General features: G+C 37.2%; 1 protein-coding gene across 1 annotated transcript in view; it reads left to right on the top strand.

Moving 5' to 3' along the window:
- The first annotated feature begins 2,620 nt into the window (after window positions 1–2,620).
- Window positions 2,621–25,758, top strand: part of LOC136245017 (uncharacterized) — a 44,977-nt gene continuing 21,839 nt past the window's right edge. The window contains exons 1-3 of the mRNA XM_066036565.1: window positions 2,621–2,633; window positions 11,422–11,694; window positions 15,197–15,517. Of these exons, the coding sequence (XP_065892637.1) occupies window positions 2,621–2,633; window positions 11,422–11,694; window positions 15,197–15,517 (607 nt within the window). The remainder of the gene's footprint in view (window positions 2,634–11,421; window positions 11,695–15,196; window positions 15,518–25,758) is intronic.

Genomic DNA, 25,758 nt, shown 5'->3' with positions numbered 1-25,758 from the left:
GAAAGCAGATCTATGGAGAGTGAAACCATGCTCACTCAAAGGTAAGGTGGTGAGCCAGCTTGAAGCACCTCTAACAGTAGCCAAGTCCATTGCATGCCTCAAGGAAGGCCCAAGCTGTTGGTATAGCTCAGCAAATTGTGTAGAACAGTGTTCAGATTTGGCTTTCCTTAAAAGGGCCTTTCTGGCCTGCTGAGAGGCAACAGCCTCAACAAAACTCAAATCATGATTCAATATACATTGGCTATAAGAGGTTCCGTGACATCACGAGATGCAGCCAACTCACTAACACATCTTCTTGTGTGGACAAAAATACCCAGGCCTCCCCACCGAGCAGGAAGGGCAAACAGGAGCCGTAAACTCTGACTGGGCGGTGAACAGCCAGTTAAAGTAGGAATAAATACTTGGCGAATCATATCTTCCAGTGGCTGAAAAGCATCACACACACAAGGAACTGTCCGAAAAACAAACAGCCAACGACTGGATAGACCATGGGTGAAGGCACAGTATGCAGCATGGGGCTGACTCTCCGCAAATCTTGATAACCTCTTAACCTCTGCAGACCAGCCCTTAACCTTCTCAACAACAAAACTATTCACATAACTATGAGACCCAATAGCAGCCCCCAAATAAGGGCGGCCCTCCATAGGTATTCTAATTCCAGAACCACTGAAGATTGAAGCAGCATCCTGCTGCAAATGTCCCTTGATGACAAGCCAAGTTTTGGTCGCGTTAACAAAGTACCCAAACGAAGGGCCAATTTCACAGACAGTCCCACCACTTACGCAAAACAGTCAACTTCCCACAAGCACAAGCGTCATCAGCATACCAAACCTGCTCCACTCCCAAAGGGAGACACCTCAGAAGTGGAATTGTGGCCAAAGCATAAAAGGGCATGGCCAACGGATCCCCTTGGGTAGTTCCCTCTTCCGACAGTATTACATCACCTGTACTGAATAAACTAGCTGGAGACCGGTAAATATTAATCAAGATTGGAGCAAAGGGTGGGCAGAGCTGTCTAATGTTGTGTAAAGCAACTATCCTGTTCAATGAGTTAAAAGCATTACTCGCATCCACAAGTAAAACAGCATCACAATCCTCATTACCAAAAAGCTCACGTACTGAATGAACAGCAGCCTCCACACCCGCCATTTGACCGGCACACATTTTCAGAGGACCAGCCACAATCTGGATGTTCTCTCTGATAACGGAAAGGACTGCCTTGGCCACAATCCTCCTCACAACTTCACAAACTCCAATAGGCCTCACTCCTGGCCTCTTGTCTAAAGCAATCAACCTACAAGCCACAAAAGGAGAAAGAATTTCTGGGGAAATAAATGAAGTACAGATACGTCTAGCAAACAAAGCCAAAGCAGCACACAACTCACTTGAAGCTGAGTGGAAACCAGTATGCCTGGTAGATGTGAAAACTAATAGTTTTTTTTATTCATAAATATCGATCGCGTAATTTTGACACACGGTTGGGTTTTGTATCATATCTCCATGGTCTTTATCTCAATTCCTTTCAAACCACAAAAAGGCACTCCTACGATAGTTACTCCATCTACATATAAATGTTCAACTCATTCCTCCAAGGGGTTTACCCTGTAGGTGTGACAGACCTTCGACCTTATTTTACACACATAATCGGTCATAACTCCGTGTATGTTATTATTATTATTATTATTATTATTATTGTTACTGAGCAGACAGTACAGCTGATATGCTCAGGAAAAAAAAAAGCAATCATAAAATGAATTTAGCTACGTAGTTACAAAGATTACAGTTATTGGGTTCCATACAATGTTTGCAGTTCCGCTGAAAAAGAGTCAATATTGTTGCTCTCAATGATGGAAGATGGTATGTTCATCGGATTCCTACCAAAGTTGGCACTGCGATCCGTTCAAGTGTGTCAAATTTCAGCCCTATCTGAGTACGCATTCGTGTTTTATGTAAATATTTTAATAACGACAATTCAGGTGAATTTGGTGCCGCTTGGTCTTGGCACAAAATTCACCTGAATTGTCATTATTAAAATTTTTACCATTATTATTATTTGTTTTTACTGTGCAGAAATCACAAATGATTATAACGCACAGATACAATTACTTAAGTTGTTACAAAAATTATCCAGGGAAGGGTAATTAATTATATAGGGGGGAAGAGGGATCCAAAGTTTAATTGCAGAGGGGAAAAAGGAAAATTTATACGAGTCAATGTTTATCGTCAGTTGCCTGTAGTATCCTTTTCTTAATCGTGAATCATTAGGGGTAAAGTACTTTTTGGGGATATCAATAAGATCATTAATAATTGTATACATCATTATAAGTTTAGCTCTCTCTCTTCTTTGTTGTAAAGGAGGTAAGCTAAGTGTGCTTAGCATGTTAGTAACACTAGAGTAACTTGAAAGCTCACTTAGGCAAAATCTGGCCGCTCTTCTCTGTACTGCTTCAATTCTATTAATATTATTTAAGGTATGGGGATCCCATACAGATTATGCATATTCAAGCACTGGCCTGACCATACTTCTGTAGCAGTTACATTTCACAGTGCTTGGACAGTGGCGCAAGTTTCTGTAAATAAAGGCATTGATTTGGTTAGCTATATTGGTGATTGTTCGGATATGGTCATTGAAGGTAAGCTTGTTGTCGATGGTGACCCCTAGATATTTGGCAGATGGAACTTCCTTAATGGGAGAATTTTCAATATAATAATAATAATAACCTACCATCATGCACAGCCATTTCTTGGCCGCCACCTTGGATTTCACATCTTTTTTCACCATAGCCTGTCTGAGGGCCGCACTTTTTTTACAGCTTGGCTGTTTTGGATTAGATTTCACTTCTTTTTGTATTTGTATACCCCAAAGCTGGCCTATGGCCGGCTTTAGGGCTTTTTTTAACCTATGATTTTTTCTTTACTACAGGAAGAAGAAAAGATGAAGCAGGGTAATTTCTTTGTAGCTGACCTCTCTACAAGGTTATCCTTCTAGCTGATCTCTCTACCGGATGACTTGTTTGTAGCTGAACTCTCTACAAGGTGGTTTGTTTGTAGCTGAATATTCTACAGGGCGATTTGTTTGCAGCTGAACTCTCTACATGGTAGTTTCTTTGTAGCTGAACTATCTACAATGTAACTTCTTCTAGCTGAACTCTCTACAGGGTGACTTGTTTCTAGCTGATCTCTCTACAGGGTGACTTGTTTCTAGCTGATCTCTCTACAGGGTGACTTGTTTCTAGCTGAACTCTCTACTGGGTGATTTGTTTGTAGCTGAACTCTCTACAAGGTAACTTCTTCTAGCTGATCTTTCTACAGGGTGATTTGTTTGTAGCTGATCTCTGTACAGGGTGACTTGTTCCTAGCTGAACTCTCTACAGGTGATTTGTTTGCAGCTGAACTCTCTTACATGGTGGTTTCTTTGTAGCTGAATCTCTCTACAAGATGACTTGTTTCTAACTGAACTCTACAGTGTGATCTGTTCATAGCGGAACTTTCTACTGGGTGATTTGTTTGCAGCTGAACACTTTGCGTGATTGTTTCTTTGTAACTGAACTCTCTACAAGGTAACTTCTTCTAGCTGATCTCTCTACAGGGCAATTTGTTTGAGCTGAACTCTCTACATGATGGTTTCTTTGTAGCTGAACTCTCTATTAGGTACTTTCTTCTGGCTGATCTGACTGCAGGGTGACTTGTTTGTATATTTTCGTAGTTGAATTCCCTATAGAATAACTTGCAATGGAATATAATTGAGTAAATTATAAATTTAGCTGAATGCTTTATTAGGGTGACTGTTCTATTAGAGTATCTCGATCTCGCATTTGCTACACGTAGTTGCCTTTCGAATCATAACTCAGTGGTTTGTAATCCGATTCTTCTGTACTTTTGCAAAGAGTTTCTATGATGAGTATTCCAGCTACATACTGATTTTCAGCTCATTGCTCTAAGCGGTTTGCCTGATAGACACGAAAACTAATAGTTTTTTTATTCATAAAAATCGATCGCGTAATTTTGACACAGGTCGGGTTTTGTGTCATATCTCCGTGGTCGTTATCCCGATTCCTTTCAAACTACAAAAAGGCACTCCTACGATGGTTGCTCCATCTACATAGCAATTTTCAACTGATTCCTCAAAGGAGTTTACCCTGTAGGCGTGACAGACCTTCGACCTTATTTTACGCAAATAATCGGTCATAACTCCGTGAATGTTCATCGGATTCCTACCACAGTTGATACAGAGATCCGCCTTAATGAGCCCTTTAAGTGTGCCAAATTTCAGCCCGATCCGAGGACGTATTCGTGTTTTATGGCGGATTTTGCGAAGTGTGCGAAATGAAGAAGTAGAAGAAAAAAACGAAGAAATTAAAACGAAATTTTGTTCGCTCGTATCTCGGAAATGGCTGGAGCAATTTTCTTCAAATTTTGTATGTGGAATCCCCTTGCTGGCAGACACCTCTCTAGAAAATTTGGTTCCAATCACGTAAGGGATCACAGAGCTACATAGGTGTGAAAATTTCGTTTTCTTTCTTCCTGTTAATGTACTCACGGGTGGCCCCGGCTTCTTGGGCCGCACTACGCACTACCGTGTGTCTTGATGTGTATGCGTACTACTAACACTTTAAGACAGACTATAGTGAGAACACGTGTTGCAGCTTCCTTCAGCTATCTACCGCTATACTTCACAGAGAAATCCAATTAGATTTAGAACAGGACGATCATGCACCATCCAACTACTTACCATCATTGAAGAATTAGCGAAAAGCATGGATCATCATAAACAAGTTGATGTTCTCTTTTTAGATTTCGCTAAAGCATTTGGCACTGTTCCCCACCAATGATTGCTTAAAAAGTTACAGAATTATGAAATTGATTACAAGATACTTTGCTGGATTTCTGAATAGTTAACCAGACAAGCTGGTAAATGGAAACAAGTATGATATTGTTTTAGTTATATCTGGTGTCCCACAAGGCACTGAATTAGGGACTCTCATGCTCCTATATATAGCTAAACGATATTAGCAGTAACACCTCATCGTCAATACGCCTGTTTACGGGTGATTGTTTTATATATCATGCCATCAAAATGAAACATATGTGACTCTGCTGCAAAAAGATATTGATGAAATCTCTAGATGGGTGCAGAAGTGGCAGATGAATTTTAACGTCTATAAGTGTGTCCTGCTGAGATTTAACAGGTGTCATTCACCACTAGTAACTACTTATACCTTAAACAACCAGACCATACAATCCAACAACACATACAAATATCTAGGGACACTTCTTGACAATACACTTTTATGGGCACCTCACATTAATAGCACAGTACCAACAAGGCCACCAGAATGCTGAATTTTATAAAGAAATTTTGGAAAATTTAACAGCAATGTAAAATTAGATGCTTATACTACACTTGTACAGCCAATTTTTGAGTATGTCACTCAAGTCTGGGATCCTTACCAGCAGACCCTAATCTATAAAATTGAAATGATACAGAGGAGAGCGGCAAGATGGATCCAGTCAGACTGTAGTTTTCAAAGCAGTGTTACAGCGATGTTAAATAGCTTTGACTGGACCACACTGAAACAGAAATGTAAAGTAAATCGAGCATCCCTTCTTCACACAATTGTCCACCATCAAGAACCAGCTTTACAAATACATATCAAATCATTTCTTTCCACAATCTATCGGCTGTCCATTTGTAGAAATTAATATTTCATTTCTTTCAGTGTATTATACATTCTGTATGTTTCATCTTTCACCTGGCTTGCTAGGCTTGGCTGTCTCATCTGTCTGGCTTCCTTTACTTGGCTCACCTGGTTTGCATACTCTAACTATGTGTATCTCCTGCATGTTCTGTATGCATAATTATGGTGTATATGCCATTGTCATACCACTGCAGGATTTACCAACACTTAGCTACTACCGGACTCTAGTTTAAGCAACAAACATGTGCATCTTGCTATTCTACACCCTCTCACTTAAATTAGAAATACTTGATCATTTTTAATCCAATAGACATGAAATTTTCACACAAGCTACTTTAGTAATTTTGCTAAAGAAGGGTGTTTGCCATTTTGAAATAGCAAGTTCAAATGATGAATAATGTGGAAGTAAAGAAAGATTTCTGGGAGTGTCAACCCGAAAGATAAATGTGTGATGTTTGAGAAGCTAAAAGACAAAAATAAAAATGCACAATGGTTTGTGCTGTTTAGAATAGTGCATCATAAAAGTATCAAGGCTCTTGTGCATAAAAATTGTAACTCATGTTGTAAAGCAAATTTAGCAGTTGGGTTTGGACTAAACTGTGTATTAGTGTTAGCTTATATCCAGTAAAAAAAGTACAGAACATTTGCTAAAACTTATAGAACTAATTAAATTTCATGGGAAGCCATATAAGCGGGCTATACAGAGCACCCTTAAATATGTGTTTTTGCTTCCACCATTCCCATATTCGCTTTGCATTTATATTGAAGTGCAGTGCAGCACCTTCCTTGCTGTGATCTTCAGCATATTTCACTGCCTTTTAACTTAAAGGTAATATCGTAAGAGACTGTTAACATTGTCATTACGAACACAAGGTGCAGAATGTGGCACTACACAGAATTATTGGAAAGCTAGATCTGACATATCCGGCATTTACTTGAGACCCTGGAATTTTTTTGAGACCCCAGCATTTATTTCTGTTGTGATGCTTTCAACCCCCGGTGACTAAATGATGCCAGGCATTTATATGGGACTGGTTATAGTTTGGGCAATAGAGTACTTTATAAAATCTTTATGAAACATCATAGACATCTGTTTCATATATACCATAACACAACAATTGACAGGGAAGCATTTGACGCACCAGAGTTGTTACATTTATCATTGATGTTGCACATTTGGATTGCTGTAAAAGAGATGAAATGTTGTTCAAGATGTCAATTCTAAAAGTATTCCTGGAGTTTGCATGAAGTGTACCTGAAACTCTTCTTCTGCATCCACTGAGATATCAACAGATCATGACTTGTAGTAGTTGTAATTAATTTCATTGTCTTCTGATCCATCACTTATCTGACTAAGAAATGGAGTAACCACAACAATTTCATTATAGAATTTTGCTGTTCTGCTGCTTTTGTCTGGTGGAAAGCTGTTCACCAATATCTCCAGCCATTATTACTAAGAGAATAATCACAATCTGCTGTACATTCTTATGATGGCATGCACTGATTGCACGTTTATTCAAAATAACTGCTACATTTTCTAGTTTGAAAATCCTTTTAAAATCTACTTGTATGAGTACATGCAGTGTAACTTATAAATACGTAAGTATCATGCATAGCAACACTTGTAGTTATTTTAATTGATACCCTGTAGCTAGTTTAGCTACAGTATCTACTGTATACACACAGAACTTCTACTGTTACAAAAAGCATTTTTATTGACTTACAAATGTAGCATCAGCATGAGGACTTTTTATTTTCTTTTCCTTAAATTCTGTGACACACCTATGCCAGTGCACAGTCATTGGCTTCATTGTACTAGAGGAATGGTCATTGTTGAAACCACAACAGCTGAAATGATTGATACACCACTTTGGTTTGGCCAAAGCATCTTTGTCAGAAAAACTAGGTTGGATGGTGTGGCACCAAGGGAATATTTAGAAAATCAAACCGCGAGTCCATTGACAATAAACAATTCTTAAACTATGTAAAACTATTTGTATGAAGGGAAAGTTCAGGGTGAGTTGGAGGTGAGCTAGGGTTAAAGGGAGGCCAACCCTAGCTTGCCTTGTGCTCAACCTGAAACTTGTCTTCCTATAGATGATGAAACACATTATTTAGCTGAACAGGTGAACCTCACAGTTAGCATTACAGTTAGGGTCAGGCTCAGCATATGTAAGTTTCTTCTTTGCCCTGTAGATTCTATAGTTTCTACAGTATAGCTTACTTCTTACCTCACATTTATATGATAGAAACTACTTGAGGTGGGTAGCTGACAGTGGCATAGCATAGTGGTTAGTATTCTAGACTCATACCCTAGAAGTGCTGAGTGCAATTCCTAAAAATATAGCAGTTTTTTTGTTTGTTTATTTATTTCAGTTGGCTATATTAACTACACTGTAACATAGGAGTGCCTTTTGGTGGTTTGGAAAGAATCAAGATGGAGAGATAAAACTAAACCAAACTGTGTAAACAATTATGTAATCAAGTTTCGTACAAAAAATGCTGTACAGCAATCACACAAAAAATAAAACTTACAGATAAAAGGGTTAAACCAGTTTTTAACTCATTCTGTGAACAGTTTACCTTGTAAGTGTGACATAAGCTCGATCTTTTTAAGTGAAAGATCTAACTCTGTGAATGTTCATCATATTTGCACAAAACTCGATATGGGGATTTGCATTTAGAGTGTGCTAAAATCAGCTTGCTCAAATTATGCATTAATTTTGTGTTCTTTAGCAATTACTCAGCAAAGTATGTGAACAGTAGAAACAGAAGTAGAAGAAAAGAAACAGAGAAAAAATCCCCAAAACTTTGATTGCTAGTATCTTAGGATTGAGTAAGACTGTTTTCTTTAAATTTTGGATGTAAACTGCTGTACCAGGTGGGCAACTCCATTGTAAAATTAGTGCCATTCAGATAAAGGATCACAGAGCTACAAATGTGTGAAATTTGTGTTATCTTTTGTCCTGTCAATATATTCATGGTGTGCCCACATGCCTAATTTTTGTGGACCAGGTCACATACATGGAGCTTATGAGCTGTAGAGCATGTTCTTTCATACCATATTTGACACCCTGACAAACATAGTTAAATAGCTACAAAATTACAATTGGAAATTGAACTAGAATTAATATAACATCAAAATTGTGCGCTTGTATTGTTGGTTGAAAAAGCCGTATATTTTAAAATTAAATGCTGGTTGAGAAAAAAAGTAAAGATTTATATGCTCCAATAGAACAGTCAGCAAACAACCCTGAAGCTTAAATCACTTTATTGTTAAATGTACTACACCTTGTAAATTATTTCCTATTGTTGCAGCATTGTTTCTTCAGTGGCTTCAAGTGCATTAAGCATCGTTTTAATAATTTTGTTAATACTTCAAATCTTTCTGTAAAGGCCTGGAATGGTTGATAGTTATGTGTAGACTAATCATGTACCACGGTAGTGGTACATAATAGGGATCAGGCAGAAATTTTTCAAAACACTCTAATAGAACGCACGCCAAAAGCAGCCTTCCGGGCTTTAGATTTTATTTCTAAAACATTCTAGACCTTTCTTTTGTGTTTACAACACTAGCCAACAAGTATTAAAAGTAAGGGAAATGGTTTTAGGTGTTTTTTAAAATTTTGAAAATGGTTAGATTCTCCATCTTCTTCTTTCTTTCTTCTTTCTTCTTTCTTTCTTGTTTCGCGCGCCTACAGCTCGTAGGAAGTAGATATCAGCCCTAAAAACGTATGGCGTATTTAAAAAACATTCGTACCCAGGTCTGTGTGGTATTAAAATCTTCCCTCTCTAATGCGATTGCGAGATATAGAGCAAGAATCACTCTTCGAGACGCCATTCGATCGAGAAGCCATACAGATGATAATATAGAATTGTTTAAAATTCCATTGCTTTAGCTCACAGGACTAAAATGCATCAAGTTGTATCACACTAAACATTAAACATAACTATTGTTCACTGAAACTCGGGTTTTAGACTTCCTTCATTACGAGACAGTGAAGGGGGTGTGGCCCGCACCTCGTCACTTAAACTATTACTGTACGCCTTTCGTGTATACTTTCTATTATATTCTTCAGCTGTTTACCAGCTAAGAGTCGACATAACAAGGCTTGTAAGCTATTGGAACACACTGGTAAATTTCGAATTGAAAAGGGGTGTGTCCCTTCCGTACGCGATTGAAAAATAAAAAGCGGGATACTCCGTATACTCAGCACTTTAATTGGAGTCGACCACGTTTTGTCAAGCGTGTGTTTTACTCGTGTTGAGATTTCGCACCGCTTCGTTGCAGTAAACGGTCACACTAGTGGATTTATCTACTCGTCAAAGGAAAGTGGTATTGTTTACTGTATTGTTAACTGTATTGTTAACTAATTGTTTATTAAACTTATTTATGTAATTGTTTATTGCCAGTTGATATTACAATGGGTTTCTTTATTAAACAATCATGTACTGTTGAACGTATATTTAAGAAGTAGTCCATGTGCATGGACATGAAAAAAATCATGAAACTAGTGGGGCAAAAAAATTATTAATTTTCAACAAGTAGAATAGGGATCAAAGATTTGATTTTGAAAAAAACTGCGTAAACAAGAAGTAATAGGGATGATAATCCACAAAATTCTATGCATCATCAGTTCAAAGCAAGTTATTTGAATAGTGTACACTCAATTTGCGATTCCTATTTCAACTTGTGGTTAAATTTTGTTAAAATGTTGAAATAGGAATCGCAAATTGAGTGTACACTATTCAAATAACTTGCTTTGAACTGATGATGCATAGAATTTTGTGGATTATCATCCCTATTACTTCTTGTTTACGCAGTTTTTTTCAAAATCAAATCTTTGATCCCTATTCTACTTGTTGAAAATTAATAATTTTTTTGCCCCACTAGTAATATCTATACTTTGCCTCAGAGTGTAAATTGCATCTTTTAGATATCTGATCTGCTTCCACTAAAGCTACTGGAAATTACCATGTTCCAGAGTGGCACCCCCATTTTTGAAAGCACCTGGTATCTATTCTGAAAAATCTGCAAAACTTATTTTTATCAGTAGACCTATAGGTGATTTAAATTCAGAGTAGAATATAATCATGAGTTTGCTGGATGTGGGAAAACATACTACTACAGTACATTAAAGTTATGTTGTGTCCCATGCATTGCATATCATGCAGATTCATAAAATACTTTCAACATGCATATAATTGCTTACAATATTCAACAAGCTCAGCCAAAAACGTAACCAATTAAGGATAAAAGTCTAATTTGTCCTGTAGGAAATTGTTACCCAGGGACAAATTTGGTATTGCATGCTCCAAATAGGGGGTCTGGGGGCATGCCCCACAGGAAAATTGTTAAAATTAGCCTTCTGAGGGGTATAGTGTGTCATAAGCACATACAGCTCTACGACACGTATGTAGCTACAAGTAAGTATAGTAAATCACTGTGTTTGTGCACACACACCCTGTGATTTCTAATGTAACTGCACTCTCTACAGGGTGACTTGTTGTATAGTAGCTGAGCTATTTACAGGGAGACTTCTAATGTAGCTGCACTCTTTACAGGTTGACTTGATGGAGCTGAACTCTCTACTGGGTACCATACAAGGTGCAAACTGAAGTGTATTCAGTTTGTTGTGCAGTGTTGTGTGCATGGTAATAGTGGTACTATGTGTGAGGAGTTTTGCTTGTGCTACATATATAAACTTTTTCTTATCCGTAGGTGTTGAAATATTGGAGGGACCATCTGATTTTATTGTAATTCCACCAGCAAATGAAGCTGTGTTTACATGTAATGTTTCTGAGGGTGCACTACCGACATGGCGTATAAATGGAATAATATATCTTCGTGCTCAGCAGTACCCTACTGGTCATGTTCTGGATGGGATTCATCTGAATGTTACCATGCCTGCTAATGGCAGTGAGTATATTTGTTTGATCATATTTCTTAATGGAACCGCAGTTGGTAGTGATCCAGGATTCCTTCTTATAGCTGGTATGTACAGTACGTACTAGTAATAGCATGGGTAGCAGTGAAATTTGGGATAAACACCACGAGTGTTGTATTGGAAAAGGAGATAAATTTCCAATACAACACTCGTGGTATTTATCCCAAATTTCACTGCTATACCCATCAGTTAATAACATACTCGCTGCATATATGCATGCTGTGCATTAGCGTTGCTATGTATGCAGTTTGTCACTATGTACTAAACATGCGTAAATACTACATTGTTAACATAAATTCTAGCCAATGAAATTGCAATTACAACTTTTTCACAGCTACCAGTGAAATACGGCATAAATTTCACTGGTACTATTGAGACTTTTGTATGGGCAGTGAAACAGGTATGGTATTAGTACATAAATTGTACCTGTAGATTATAGTGCTGAGTGGTATTATTTTTTTCATAAATGGTATGGTGATATTTCTGGTATAACTAAATTAGTGGTATATCTTAGTTTAATACTATTTAAAACCTATGATTCTAGATGTACACACACACGCACACGCATACGCACGCACACACACACACACACACACACACACACACACACACACACACACACACATAGTAACAACCAGCTCACTCTTTAAATTTGCACCTGGTGATTTCTGGATCATTGTTAATTCTGAAACCTAGTAAATATTTCAGGAATGGTGCAACATTGTGCAGCTAGCTTCTCATGATGGCCATCCAATGGTAATGGAATATCTACCAATCGAGACACAAATAGTGTCCCTTGTGATAGATGCCACTGACTGTTACCCTTCATCCATCTAAGCATTTTTTTTCTGCAGCAGGTCAGTGGCATCATTGTAGAGATTTTTATTGTTGTTCCTATGAATTATATTGACTTTATTGAGGCACACAAGTTTACCAGCTTCTTCCATCAATACAGTAGATGCATTCCTTGTCTCATAATGGGTATTGCTATGAACTTGATTTTTTCACTTTTACATAGATGTCGCTTTTAATGTAAGGGAACCATCTGCTTGCTATGAGTGCAATGTGTAATGTAGTGTGTCACTGTTTCAGCCTGACAAGGAATACCACAGTACATACAATATCTGCATCATGGACTTGCCTTTACAGTATCTTCCTTTGTGTCCTATATGTATTTCATTTTCCAGACAGCACAAGGTGCAGTTGCTAGCGCATGATGGCTTCCCTACTTTTGTAGCAAAATTGCCTGTATTTTCTGTAGTGACTGGATTAATTGCAGATGTGCTTTTCTAATGTTCTTTGCTTGTAACTCAGGCTAAATGTTGCAGCATGATGGCTTTTTCACTTTTCCAATAATTGATAGTTGGGGTGTGTGCTGATTCATCAGTTATAATTATGTTACAAAAAGTAAACAAGTAGAAGGAAAAATTACGAATTTTCAAAGATTGATTAAGGATCATAGCCATAGATAATAATGAAACAAGGGAGATTGCCTACGCTTTCTGATATACTAGTGGACATTTAGTCCCTAATTCAGTCATGGGTATAGACTGAATTAAGGATTAAATATCCACTATTATACACTATCTGCAGGTGTAGGCAGTCTCCCTTGTTTTTATGGCTAAGATCCCTGAGCATACAGTATGGTAGTACTGTATATTTTAGGATCACGAAAATTTGGGCTTTTCTGGCCATAAACATTGCCATAAAATCAGCCTCACAATACCTTTATGGTTCCTTGGCAGTATTAGTTAGGTATAACCAAGCTCAATAGTGCCTTCAGTATGACCTGAAATGCTTCCAAACAGTTACTGTGGATTTAAAAATACTCAGTGTAATTTTTACTGCGACTGACTGACTCACTAATGGCTTCAGACAACCGTAACTCGATAATGGCTAAAGATTTTTTCACCGTTTGAGCCTGGCACATGCATTTTGGCATACTGCAGTACGTATGTATGTACAATGCACACATCATGGACTTACCTTTGTTCTTCTTTCTTTTTGCTGAAAGCCTAAGGTGTTATTTCGCGGTAGTACAACGGCTTCCCTACATTGTAAACATGTATTTCCATGGAGACTGGATTGATTGCAGAGGCACTTCTCTATGATTCTTGGTTTGTAATACTGTGAATATAGCTGAAAGCAAAGCGTAATGGCCACTTGACTTTCGAGTCAGTATTTGATAGTTGGGGCACGCAAATCGTTGTATTTTTCATGGTGACTGGATTGATTGCAGAGGTGCTTCTTCTATTGTTCTTCTTTTGTAGTGCTGTGTAACTAGTTGAACACAGTGGTGTAACCAAGGGTGGGCCTGGGTGGGCACAAGCCCATCCAAATTTCTCTAGGAGAGCGGCGCCCACTCACTTTTGTTGCTTTGTACAAGAGACAAGTAGTGCATACCTTGGCAGTGCAATATTTTCATTGTAAATCAGCAGTTGATATTGATATAAATTTAATAATTAGATCACGTGATCCAAGTAGTTTCAGTGCTTTTTATCTTACGCACAGTATCATGCAATCCAAAGTTTAGGTGGCGGAGAGACGAACACAAGGAAGGAGAAATCCAGTATATTTTTCACATCTGGAATATTGAATTGTGAGTAACGGCATAGATTTCTTTTGTTGGTGGGGCATGACTTAAAGTGATAAATGAATTCTTTGGAGTTAAGTCGGTTGGAGGTGAATAATTGCATTTGGTGGCTGAATTAAGCCATACGATTATCTCAAGAGTCAGGCTAGAGTACATTAAATTGTGTACAAGCACAGATGAGTTACAAGACAAGGGGTGTAATAAGTTAGTTTTAATTTCTAGATTTCATATGATTTATGCAGTAGTATTAGAATAGTGAAATATTAAGCTGCAGGAACAGCAGCATAGTATATTATTAGCTAGTTATGCACTTTTGAAACAGATGTTAAACCAAATTTATGTATAGGGTTCACTTAGGTTGGACTCACAGTTTGTGCTAGTTAATTGCATGGGGTGAAATATGTGGGTGTGTGTGCCCACCCATCCATGGAGGCCTGGCTACGCCACTAGCTGAACATAAGCGTAATGTAACTTATAACTTTCCAGTTGGTGATTGATAGTTGGGGCGCATGTTCAGACAAACAGGTGCCATTCTTTCTTTTGATGCAGTATACCAGTCATAATAATGTAAACATACAAGTATGTATAAGGAAAATTAGGAATTTTAAATTCAATTTGGGATCATATATAAAAAAGTAGGGAAACAAGGGAGATTACCTACACCTGCATATATACATACTAGTGGACATTTAATCCTTGATTCAGTTATATAGTGATTAAATGTCCACTAGTATATCTACAAGTGTATGTGACCTCCCTTGTTTCCCTACTTTTTCTATACTCCCTAATCGAGCTTAAAGTTCCTTATACTTATCAAACTTAAAACTCCTGATTTTCTCTTCTACTTGTATTAAAATGCACGTTTGTTAATAGACCACTAGTTGCTGCATTACATTACTGTATATACGTATTGTAAAGTATGTCTTCTGTTCATCTTTGCATTCTTATCTACTCAGATGTCCCTGATATGGTTCCTTGTGTGATGGTTGATATTTCTTCGATCAGTGCCAAACCACAGTTCCCAGCACAACCTACACAGTTCAGCTTCACACTCAACTGGGGTGTACCATTTGCTAACTTTGATCCCATATTAAACTATACCATCATTACAAGTTGTAGTGAGAACACAGTGTGTCCAGTGACACATGTTACTTGTAGTGATGTTACCACATTTGATATCAGCTACACTTTACCCATCATCACTGTTAACTATACTATATCAATAACTGCTGGTAACACTGTTGGGTCATCTGATCCTGTGATCAGAATACTTGCTGGTGAGTAGTTTTAGTGCATTGCATTTACATACAGTAACTTGTGAATACAAAATTTTACCGTACTGCAACAATTTTATTCTTGGTTATACTTGCATAATATCATGTAATTTTGTAGTTACAGGGGTGTGTGTGTGAAATAGAAAGGCCATGGTGTATAATTATATATTTTTACTTACTCTTGTGGTGTTAAGAGAACATTGTTCTACTTAATTATGTTTGCCTGAATAAGGGACATGGAAAACCACTATGTGACTGAATCTTCAGAAACCCAACTTTTCTATGATTTTTCAAATCAATAAGAAACTACATTACTATGTACAGCTTAAAGAAGAGAGCTTATCTATTCAGTTTTATTAGTGGTGGTCTTATATTTTCTAGTGTATTGCACAATTACACATCAAGACTCATGGAGTGAGTCGCATGGCCAAGGGAAGTAGAGCACACGACTACTGCATGTAATTTATGTACATGAATGACTAACTCTAATAGAATGCTCACCCAAAACTTTAAAACTATTCTCGTGCAATAAACACCTCATGATACAATGCAACCTTTGGTACATATAATGCTATTATATCTTATTAACACTGCTTGAAGTTTCTTAGTTTACTAGAGTGGTACATCCCCAGTATATGGAACAATTAATTGTTTGTTATTTTAGTAGTTTTTCAGTAGACCCACATTCACTGATGTTTTACTGAGAGTTTAAAACATAGTAAAACAATTATGTTCCATATACTGAAAGTTACTGTCATTTTACTATCAGTATAACTGGGTACAACTACAGTAAAGCAGCTTAGCAAATTAGTAAACTAAGAACCTTCAAGCAGTGTAAGCATGTTAGTAAGTAAATAAATCCCTCTCATATTATCAGTAATGCCCCATGACCAGTGTTGGGCGTAATGCGCTACTTTAGTAACACGTTACGTAATATTATTACTTAATGTAGTAATGAAGTAATATAACGCGCTACAGTTCCAATGCTAGTAATATCTAATGGATAGTTACTGTACTTCACATAAGTAATGCATTACTAAACAGCGCAAAACTACTCGTTACTGTAATATTATTACTTAATGAAGTACTAACGAGTTACTTAACTAGTGCGTTACTGTAATATTATTACCTAATGAAGTACTAACGCATTACTTAACTAGCGCATTACTGTAATATTATTACCTAACGAAGTGCTAACGCATTACTTAACTAGCGTACGTGTTACTGTAATATTATTACCTAACGAAGTGCTAACGCATTACTTAACTAGCGTGTTACTGTAATATTATTATCGAACAAAGTGCTAATGCATTACTTAACTAGTGCATTATTGTAATATTGTTACCTAACGAAGTATCTTTATACATTGTGTAATACGTATGTAATACTATATAGTTACTTTTAAACTGAAGTAATATATAACTGTAATGCATTTCATTGCAGTGGCAGTAATGAGTAATAAGTAATATATTACTTTTTAAAAGTAGCGGCCCAACACTGCCCATGACATTTTACACAAAACGTCATATTTTCCTCCTCCTTCGCATACTCATTAGCACAAGAGGCCCTGTGAGGCCAAAATCTGTGATACTTATGTTTTAAACTGTGTTTGTTATGTTTGTTTCACAGCCTTGGATTTACTAACACAAGTTCTTTGGCTAGTTAAGTTTCTTCAATATGAATCTTGGAGCTCCACCTCTCTTGCGAGAGCCACCCTAAGCAATTTTCTCACAGTTTTATTTAGTCACTCTTGTGCTTCATGGGACAACAATCTTTGATATGTAATTAACCATATAGAGTAGTTTTGCTTGATTCTGACCTGTTGTTTTTCTGCAAAGTGGTGAGTTGATATTTTTCCATCACTGCACATATACAATAATAATGTCACTTACACTAATTTCTGACTTATTTGCGGTCTTTTACTACCCTATCTTTAATTTAAGACATGCACCTCTAAAATACGTAGTGTTTACTCGAGTTGCAGTCAATGCTAGTTGCTATAGTTTGCTGAACTCAGTGAATTCAGTGCAATTCCCATAAGCGTCTGTTTGCAGTCAACACTAGGTGAATCAGTGATTCAGTGAACTTGCTATTTGGTACTAAATAATCTGTAAGTGTGACTGTGTTTGTTTACGATAATGCTAAGGGTCTGAATTGTAATGCTGAAATACTTACTTTGTTTTTGTGTTTCAAGGGACAATCCAATTTAATACTTTACAAACATAAGAAGTTTGGGCACATTCTCACCTGCCATTTTTCTGGTAAATGGTGATAAACAAAACCAGCCTCTGTTGATGGTTTAGTGGTGCATACTCTAAATAACTATTGAGGTTGTCGTGCCACACTCCATTCTTTGGTTTATACCACTTCATATTCCAAGCTATACTCACGATAACAAGCTGTTGTGATAAGCAAAGGTGGCTAGAATAAACTATTAGTTTAAGCATTAGTTTTTTGTCTTGATTTCGGTGACAAAAATGTGTGATATCCTGAAACAAAAACAGCCTTGGGGCTGTAAAAAAGGGTGCTGCCAAGCAAAGTAAACAAGCTTATTCAACATGACTAATAACCTAGTTTAAAAGTTTCCAAACATGCCCTAAGGCAATGATTTTGATGTGGCACCATATCTCAAATGATTTAGTATACCTTACTCAACACCCACAGAAAATTTAATGCTTTTATCACAAAGTGAACGATTTCATCAATGTTTTTATACTTAGCCGCTCAACTATAGTGCAATTATAGAATATTGTGAAGTGTATATGGGTCCACTGTTATTATCTACCCTGTAAAAGGTACTGGACACCCGGTAGATACTTGTATCTTCACAGTAGGTTTGAGACCATGCCTATTATATGATCTTGGCTGATTAATACCAATTGAGTGCAGAGACCACACCTCTTAATCAAGTTACTCAAACATGATGACCTCACTCTCTTATTGATTTATAATGCTAGCATAGTGAAAATAAGGAATAGTGACCATGCCCTTGGTAGGTGAAAAGCTGACTCAAGATATACTCTAATACAGCAGTCACATGTATATAGCTGTATGCTATAACAAAAAAATTAACCCAAGTATATTAATGAAGTAGGGATCCAAGTGATAAAAAGTAGTGAAATAAGAGATAAATGATGGTATGTATTACAGCATAGCTCGGTGGGAAAATCCCTACTTTGGCATTGAGCACAAAACAATTGCTATACCATGCCAAAGTAGGGATTTCCCACTGAGCTATGCTGTAATACCATCATTCATCTCTTGTTTCGCTACTTTTTATTGCTTGTATCCCTATCTCATTTTAAAATTAATGAGTATCGTTTGCACTCTGTGTGTACCCATTGCCAACTTTCGATGGTCATGATGCTATAATTCAAGAGGTATTGGAGACATATGGGAACGTAAATATAAGGCAACATAGCAATGCAGTGAATAGACTGATGCTGCCGGGTAACCTCACAATTTATCAGCCACCTAATATTATCTGATTTAACATTAGAAAACTAGAATATTTGTGCTGTTTACCCCTGGTAATTTAATTAATAAAAACACTATATTTTCAATACAATTTGTATGGGTTAAAGCAATAATAGAACATTGCTTATAGGCAAACACATTTCAAGCTCTGAATACTGTAATCTCTAATCCATAGAGTGGTCACTTAAACATCAAATAATATTTGAATTTGGCTGATTAGATAATGACATAGACTGATAAATTTTAGTTAATTAATTTTTAAAGCCACAATTTTCGATTAACATAATTAACCCTGGATAAAGCCTTGATACATTACAAAAGAAGATGTTTTACACTTTCCAAGCTAGATCAAGGTTGTAATCAGCTTATGCACAACATAATCAGGAGAATTCCCTGCATTTAACCACAACTCTCACACTCTACAGTAGACTCACACTCTACAGTAGATAGCAATCTTGCTCACTTGCTCACTCACTTGCTTGTTCCTTTTCTTTCACTCTCTCTCACTCACTCACTCACTCACTCACTCACTCACTCACTCACTCACTCACTCACTCACTCACTCACTCACTCACTCACTCACTCACTCACTCACACACTCACTCACTCACTCACACACACACACACACACACACACACACACACACACACACACACACACACACACACACACACACACACACACACACACACACACACACATACACACACACTCACAAACACACCCACGCACGCACGCACGCACACACACACACACACACAATAACATACACGTAATTAAATATTCAATTTACCATCTCGGAAGAATACTTGAGAGATTCAACTTCTTTTTTGTTCCTTTCACTTTTCTAATGATTGCAAGGTTTCTCAACAAGACGAATGTTAATAACATAATGCATAGATTATAGATCCATGCACAGAATTTACTTTCCGCGATTGTTAATATAGGTGAAGGCGGGAAATAATCACAAAACTTTTTCCAGACCTCAATCCAGCTAAACACAGCTATTCAGTACTCTTTGAATAGAAAAGTTCAGGTAGGACAGTTAGCTGAAACCCGCACTTTTTAACTTTTAAAAAAGGATTTTATTAGTGTTCATTTGCTGTTGAACATACAGACATGCATCTGCAGAGTATCCTAGATATAGCTACATCATCAGCTGGTTGAACAACACTATCAGACATTGTGCCACCACCCCTAATCACCCCTTCCCCAACCCACAAAACAATAGTATGAATTAATGATCACCATGTGAGATCACATGATACATAATTAATTACATTTGTACACATAGTATTAAAAATGAAAGTTCAAAAGCCATTGGTAGTTGCCTTCAAGATCTTTCCCTATAAAAGTTAAATTACTGTAATAATTAAAATAGTAGACAAACACACACACACCCACAGAGTACATGACATCACAGTACAGCATGGCAAAGCAAACCACAATGCGCAGGCAAAGATTATGCAAAGGCGTGTGTTACCAATGTTTATCATTGCACACCCAAATTGGCAATGCATACAGTAGACTGCAGAAAAAAGTTAACGTTTCGTAATTTTAATTATGCTGTAGTAGCGTAATTACAAAGCGTAATTACGAATTATGCTCTATTGGTAACTATGAGTATATTGTATATATGGCTGGTGAAAAACTACTTTTTTGCATAATTACAGATTACAGTCAAAATGTAATTACAGTACAAACATGATAATTACTTAGTAATCACACCGTAATTACAATTAGGAAACGTAAACTTTATTTTGCAACCTACTGTATATGTACAAATTTACGAGGGACGTATTTCTAAATAACAGTGAAAAATGAGTGATCCACAATAATAAAACCACAGAAATACTGAAAATTGTTAATCCACATACTTTGAAAAATTTTAGAGGTGTGGTCTCAAATAGTTGAATTCCTTTTGATACTGTACATTTCTATGTATAAATGAATTCTCTGGTGAAGGTATAGGCAACGCTTTGTTTATGCTTCCATACTGAAGCAAATAATATTGATTGATAATTAATTGATGAATTATCATAATGCATAATATAAATTGAATAAAGTGTTAATTAACTATAGTAAGTAAATATGCTTATATGGTGCATGAGTGCTTTAGTGGTGACACATATAAGTATAGATTTCGGTTGTTTCCCCATGTAAGACTCACAAAATATGGATTATATATTTATATACTGTATTTATAATTACAAGTGCAGTGATGCAAATCTTTGCAGCATGTAGTAATAGTAGAAGTTATAGTAGTTGTAGTGGTTGTAGTAGTTGTAATGGTTGTAGTGGTTGTAGTAGTTGTACTGGTTGTAGCAGTTGTAGTGGTTATAGTGGTTGTAATGGTTGTGGTGGTTATAATGGTTGCAGTGGTTGTAGTAGTTGTAGTGGTTGTAGCAGTTGCAATGGTTGCTGTGGTTGTAGTGGTTGTAGTAGTTGTAGTGATTGCGGTAGTTGTAGTGGTTGCAGTGGTTGTAGTAGTTGTAGTGGTTGCAGTAGTTGTAGTGGTTGTAGTGGTTGCAGTGGTTGTAGTGGTTGTGATGGTTGTAGTGGTGGTAATGGTTGTAGTGGTTGCAGTAGTTGTAGCAGTTGTAGTGGTTGTAGTAGTTGTAGTGGTTGTACTGGTTGCAGTGGTTGTAGTAGTGGTTGTAGTAGTTGTAGTGGTTGTAGTAGTCGTAATGGTTGTAGTGGTTGTAGTAGTTGTAGTATAGTTGTAGTAGTTGTAGTGGTTGTAGTGGTTGTAGTAGTTGTAATAGTTGTAGTGGTTGTAGTAGTCGTAATGGTTGTAGTGGTTGCAGTGGTTGTAGCAGTTGTAATGGTTGTACTGGTTGCAGTAGTTGTAGTAGTGGTAGTAGTAGTACTGGTTGTAGTAGTTGTAGTGGTTCTAATGATTGTAGTGGTTGTAATGGTTGCAGTGGTTGTAGTAGTAGTTGTAATAGTTGTAGTGGTTGTAGTAGTCGTAATGGTTGTAGTGTTTGTAGTAGTTGTAGTATAGCTGTAGTAGTTGCAGTGGTTGTAGTGGTTGTAGTAGTTGTAATAGTTGTAGTGGTTGTAGTAGTCGTAATGGTTGTAGTGGTTGCAGTAGTTGTAGCAGTTGTAGTGGTTGTAGTAGTTGTAGTGGTTGTAATGGTTGCAGTGGTTGTAGTAGTGGTTGTAGTAGTTGTAGTGGTTGTAGTAGTCGTAATGGTTGTAGTGGTTGTAGTAGTTGTAGTATAGTTGTAGTAGTTGTAGTGGTTGTAGTGGTTGTAGTAGTTGTAATAGTTGTAGTGGTTGTAGTAGTCGTAATGGTTGTAGTGGTTGTAGTGGTTGCAGTGGTTGTAGCAGTTGTAATGGTTGTACTGGTTGCAGTAGTTGTAGTAGTGGTAGTAGTAGTACTGGTTGTAGTAGTTGTAGTGGTTCTAATGATTGTAGTGGTTGTAGTACAGTGGAACCTGTCTATAATGGTCACCTTGGGACCAGATATATCTGGCCTTTATATACAGGTGGCTGTTATAGAGAAAACCTGCATAAGGTGGTCAGCAGCATTTTAGTGGCTATGACCATTATAAATGAGTAATTATTATTAAGAGGCTCGCGCCAACCGCAATACAGTCTGAATATTTAGTACAGAAAGGGTAAGGTGAGTCTATGAATGTTGGTTATAGCTATTGAATGTGCTTAAGCAATAAAGCCTGATTGATTATATAGTATTCATTTAAAGGCAGGAAGTGTGATAATTGCGCATTAATTGAAACGGTGCCGTGGTACCAGGAAATTGGCTTAACAAGCCACCATAAAAGGTAGCGACTGCTATACGAAGGAGAAAGTTATGTATACAGTGATTCATAGGCAAATTGTTGGTTGGCTGTTATACGCGTTAGACAGGTGACCGCTTAATGCAGAACACAATGCATACATTTGTATGGGAAAATATTTGGGACCTCGTGACCATGGCCGTTATGCAGAGGTGACCGCTTAACCCAGGTGACCGTAACACAGGTTCCACTGTAGTTGTAGTCGTTATAGTAGTTGCAGTAGTTGTAGTGGTTGCAATAGTTGTAGTGGTTGCAGTAGTTGTAGTCGTTGTAGTAGTTGCAGTAGTTGTAGTGGTTGTAGTGGTTGTAGTAGTAGTAGTAGTAGTGGTGGTAGTGGTAGTGGTAGTGGTAGTAGTAGTAGTTGGAGTGCATGGTTGTAGTAGTTGTAGTGCATGGCTGTAGTAGTTGCAGTGGTTATAGTAGTTGTAGTAGCAGTAGTAGTAGTGGTTGTAGTGGTTGCATTACACCTCTCTAGTGGCTGATTTTAACCAAATCTACAATATGCCAGTTACTATTATTCCTGTGATTCTGGGCTCCACTGGAATTGTTTCAAAACAATGTTTGACTTAGTTGAAAAAACTCCCAGAGTTTTCAATGACGCCTTTTGGCCATCTGCAGAAAACAGCACTGATAGGAACTGTCCGTCTTCGTCAGTCAATTAATTTTAATGTATGAACTGTTTGTCTTATGTTTTATACATGCTCTCAGTTCCTTTCTGTACAAATGTGTGTACATGCAAATTCTTAATGAAAAGTAGTAGATGTGCAAGACAGGATACACATTATCTGGTATCCCACAAGGCCTGTGCTGTGTTTTTGCATTACACACACAGCCATACTTTTTAAACAGTGATTTCATAAAATTTAATTGCTGCTCCTGTACAGCACAAGGAAGCACTAAAGCTGCTCACAACATGAGCAGCTCGTGAATAAGTTGTGTGCCAAGCCACTGCTTGGCAAGTTGTGACTTGAAATTACTCAGATAATGTATAGAAGTTTTACAGTGGTTGGGGGCTCTCTCCACAGTGAATACAAAAGCACTCTACTGGCTGTGCAGATAGGGAATATCTAAGACAATGTAATGTCTGCAACAAGTTGATTTTGCCATGCAAAGGAAGAGATGCCCCTCCTGGCTGGCTGTGAAGCATTAGCTTTTACCAATTATCTTCATCAGCACAATAATTATGGTTGTCAGAGTGATACACTGGCACCCTCCATTGTTACTTGTATATTCTCTTAAGTGCTACCAGCTAGATGATCGTCAACCACTGCCAGTTGCAGAAAACAATGAGGTCAATCTGCTGTGAGATTTTGGGATGATTACTGTCCTCACAGTTTGTCACAGCAGACTGGATGCTGTTTTGTTTTGAAGGAGGACCAGAGGAATTTTATTTCTGGAGATTGCAGATGTGAATACATGCTGGATAAGAAACAAAATGTGACTGGATTTGCGAAAAGGTACCTTTATCACACATAAAATGTGACCCATTTTTTGAACTTTGAAACTTCATAACTTTTGTATCAATGCATACATTTAGTTGCAATTTTTCTTGATTAAACCTACATTAGTTGGCTACATGTTGATATATAAAGAAAGTTGATCAGTGAAAGGAGGCAGCCATTATGATATTTTGTTTGCTGGTATGTCAAATGTGTGAAAAAGGTACCTTTTTGCAAATCACAAGTGGTGTCTAAGTTTCAGGTTCTGGCTAAGGAAGTGTTCACCAGCTACTAGCAACCTGTAGATATTTGGTGTAGTGTACTGCCATCAACCCAGACACTTGAAGAAGCTGCCGCATTATTTTGTACATCTCTATAATCAATTTTCCAACAAGCTGCCATCATAGAGACAATTTCTGTATTAAGTAAGAACTATAGAACTTAATATTGGTTTGCTAAGCTGCTTGTACTCCACTTATTTTATACAACTGTATATGTGTACCATTTCAATAAATTTCAAAAGTCCAAACTAGTGAACCAGCATTGAAACTGAGGAGTCCACAACTCCTTTATAATCTCTCATACAGCATCTGAATGAAATCTCAAATCATAGCTCATTTAGAAATTTGAAATCTTGTAAAATTTCATATAATTTTATGTTTGTGTCCATGTATACAGCATAAAGTGACTGTGTTTGTATCCTTGAGAAGTGTCTGCAACTCTTGTATGGCTTCAAGAAATTATGGAGCTTGTATCTTTTTTTGAAACATATTAATTTTGTGCATCTCTGCATGCTATCTTGTGATCCAAGGAACTGGTATTTCCAAACAAGATTAAACATGGACACAAATGTTAGTATGGAAGGCAGCAGGATGAAGTATATGCAAAAATGACTTTAATGCATTGTTAACTTGTCCAGGTTTAGCAGTTTGAATTTTACAATATAGGTATAGCAACAATACACTAGTAAGTATAGTGGTAGTAGTTAGAACAGTTAACATGATGTGCATAGCAGTAATTGTTCACTATGTAAAACTGTGTACGGCATTATACATAATCTTGCTGTAAACCATGTCACTAGTTTTATGTCGAAAAACCATATTGTCTTGTAAAGGCTGGGTGTAGAACTCACAAGTAGAATAGTATACAATATCATTATGTAGTTCATGAATGCCTGACACTTCTTCTCTATTGCAAGATTTACAAAATTCTCCAAACACAATGTTCTCAAATGATGACCAAACTGCTTCAGGTATCTCTTCGCCTCTGCAATTTTTTTTTGTTGGGTTCTTTTTTTTTGGCCAAGTGTACTACTACAATGACTACAACTACTACAACCAGTACTACTACTATAACCTCTGCAACCACTACAACTACTACAACCACTACAACTACAACCAGTAAAACTACAATAACTACTACAACCACTACAACTACTACAACCACTACAACCACTACAACCACTGCAACTATTACAACCACCACAACCCCTACAACTACTACAACCACTACAACCCCTACAAC

Source organism: Dysidea avara, chromosome 1 (assembly GCF_963678975.1).
Source record: "Dysidea avara chromosome 1, odDysAvar1.4, whole genome shotgun sequence".
NCBI lineage: Eukaryota > Metazoa > Porifera > Demospongiae > Dictyoceratida > Dysideidae > Dysidea > Dysidea avara.
This window is presented reverse-complemented; position numbering and strand designations above follow the sequence as displayed.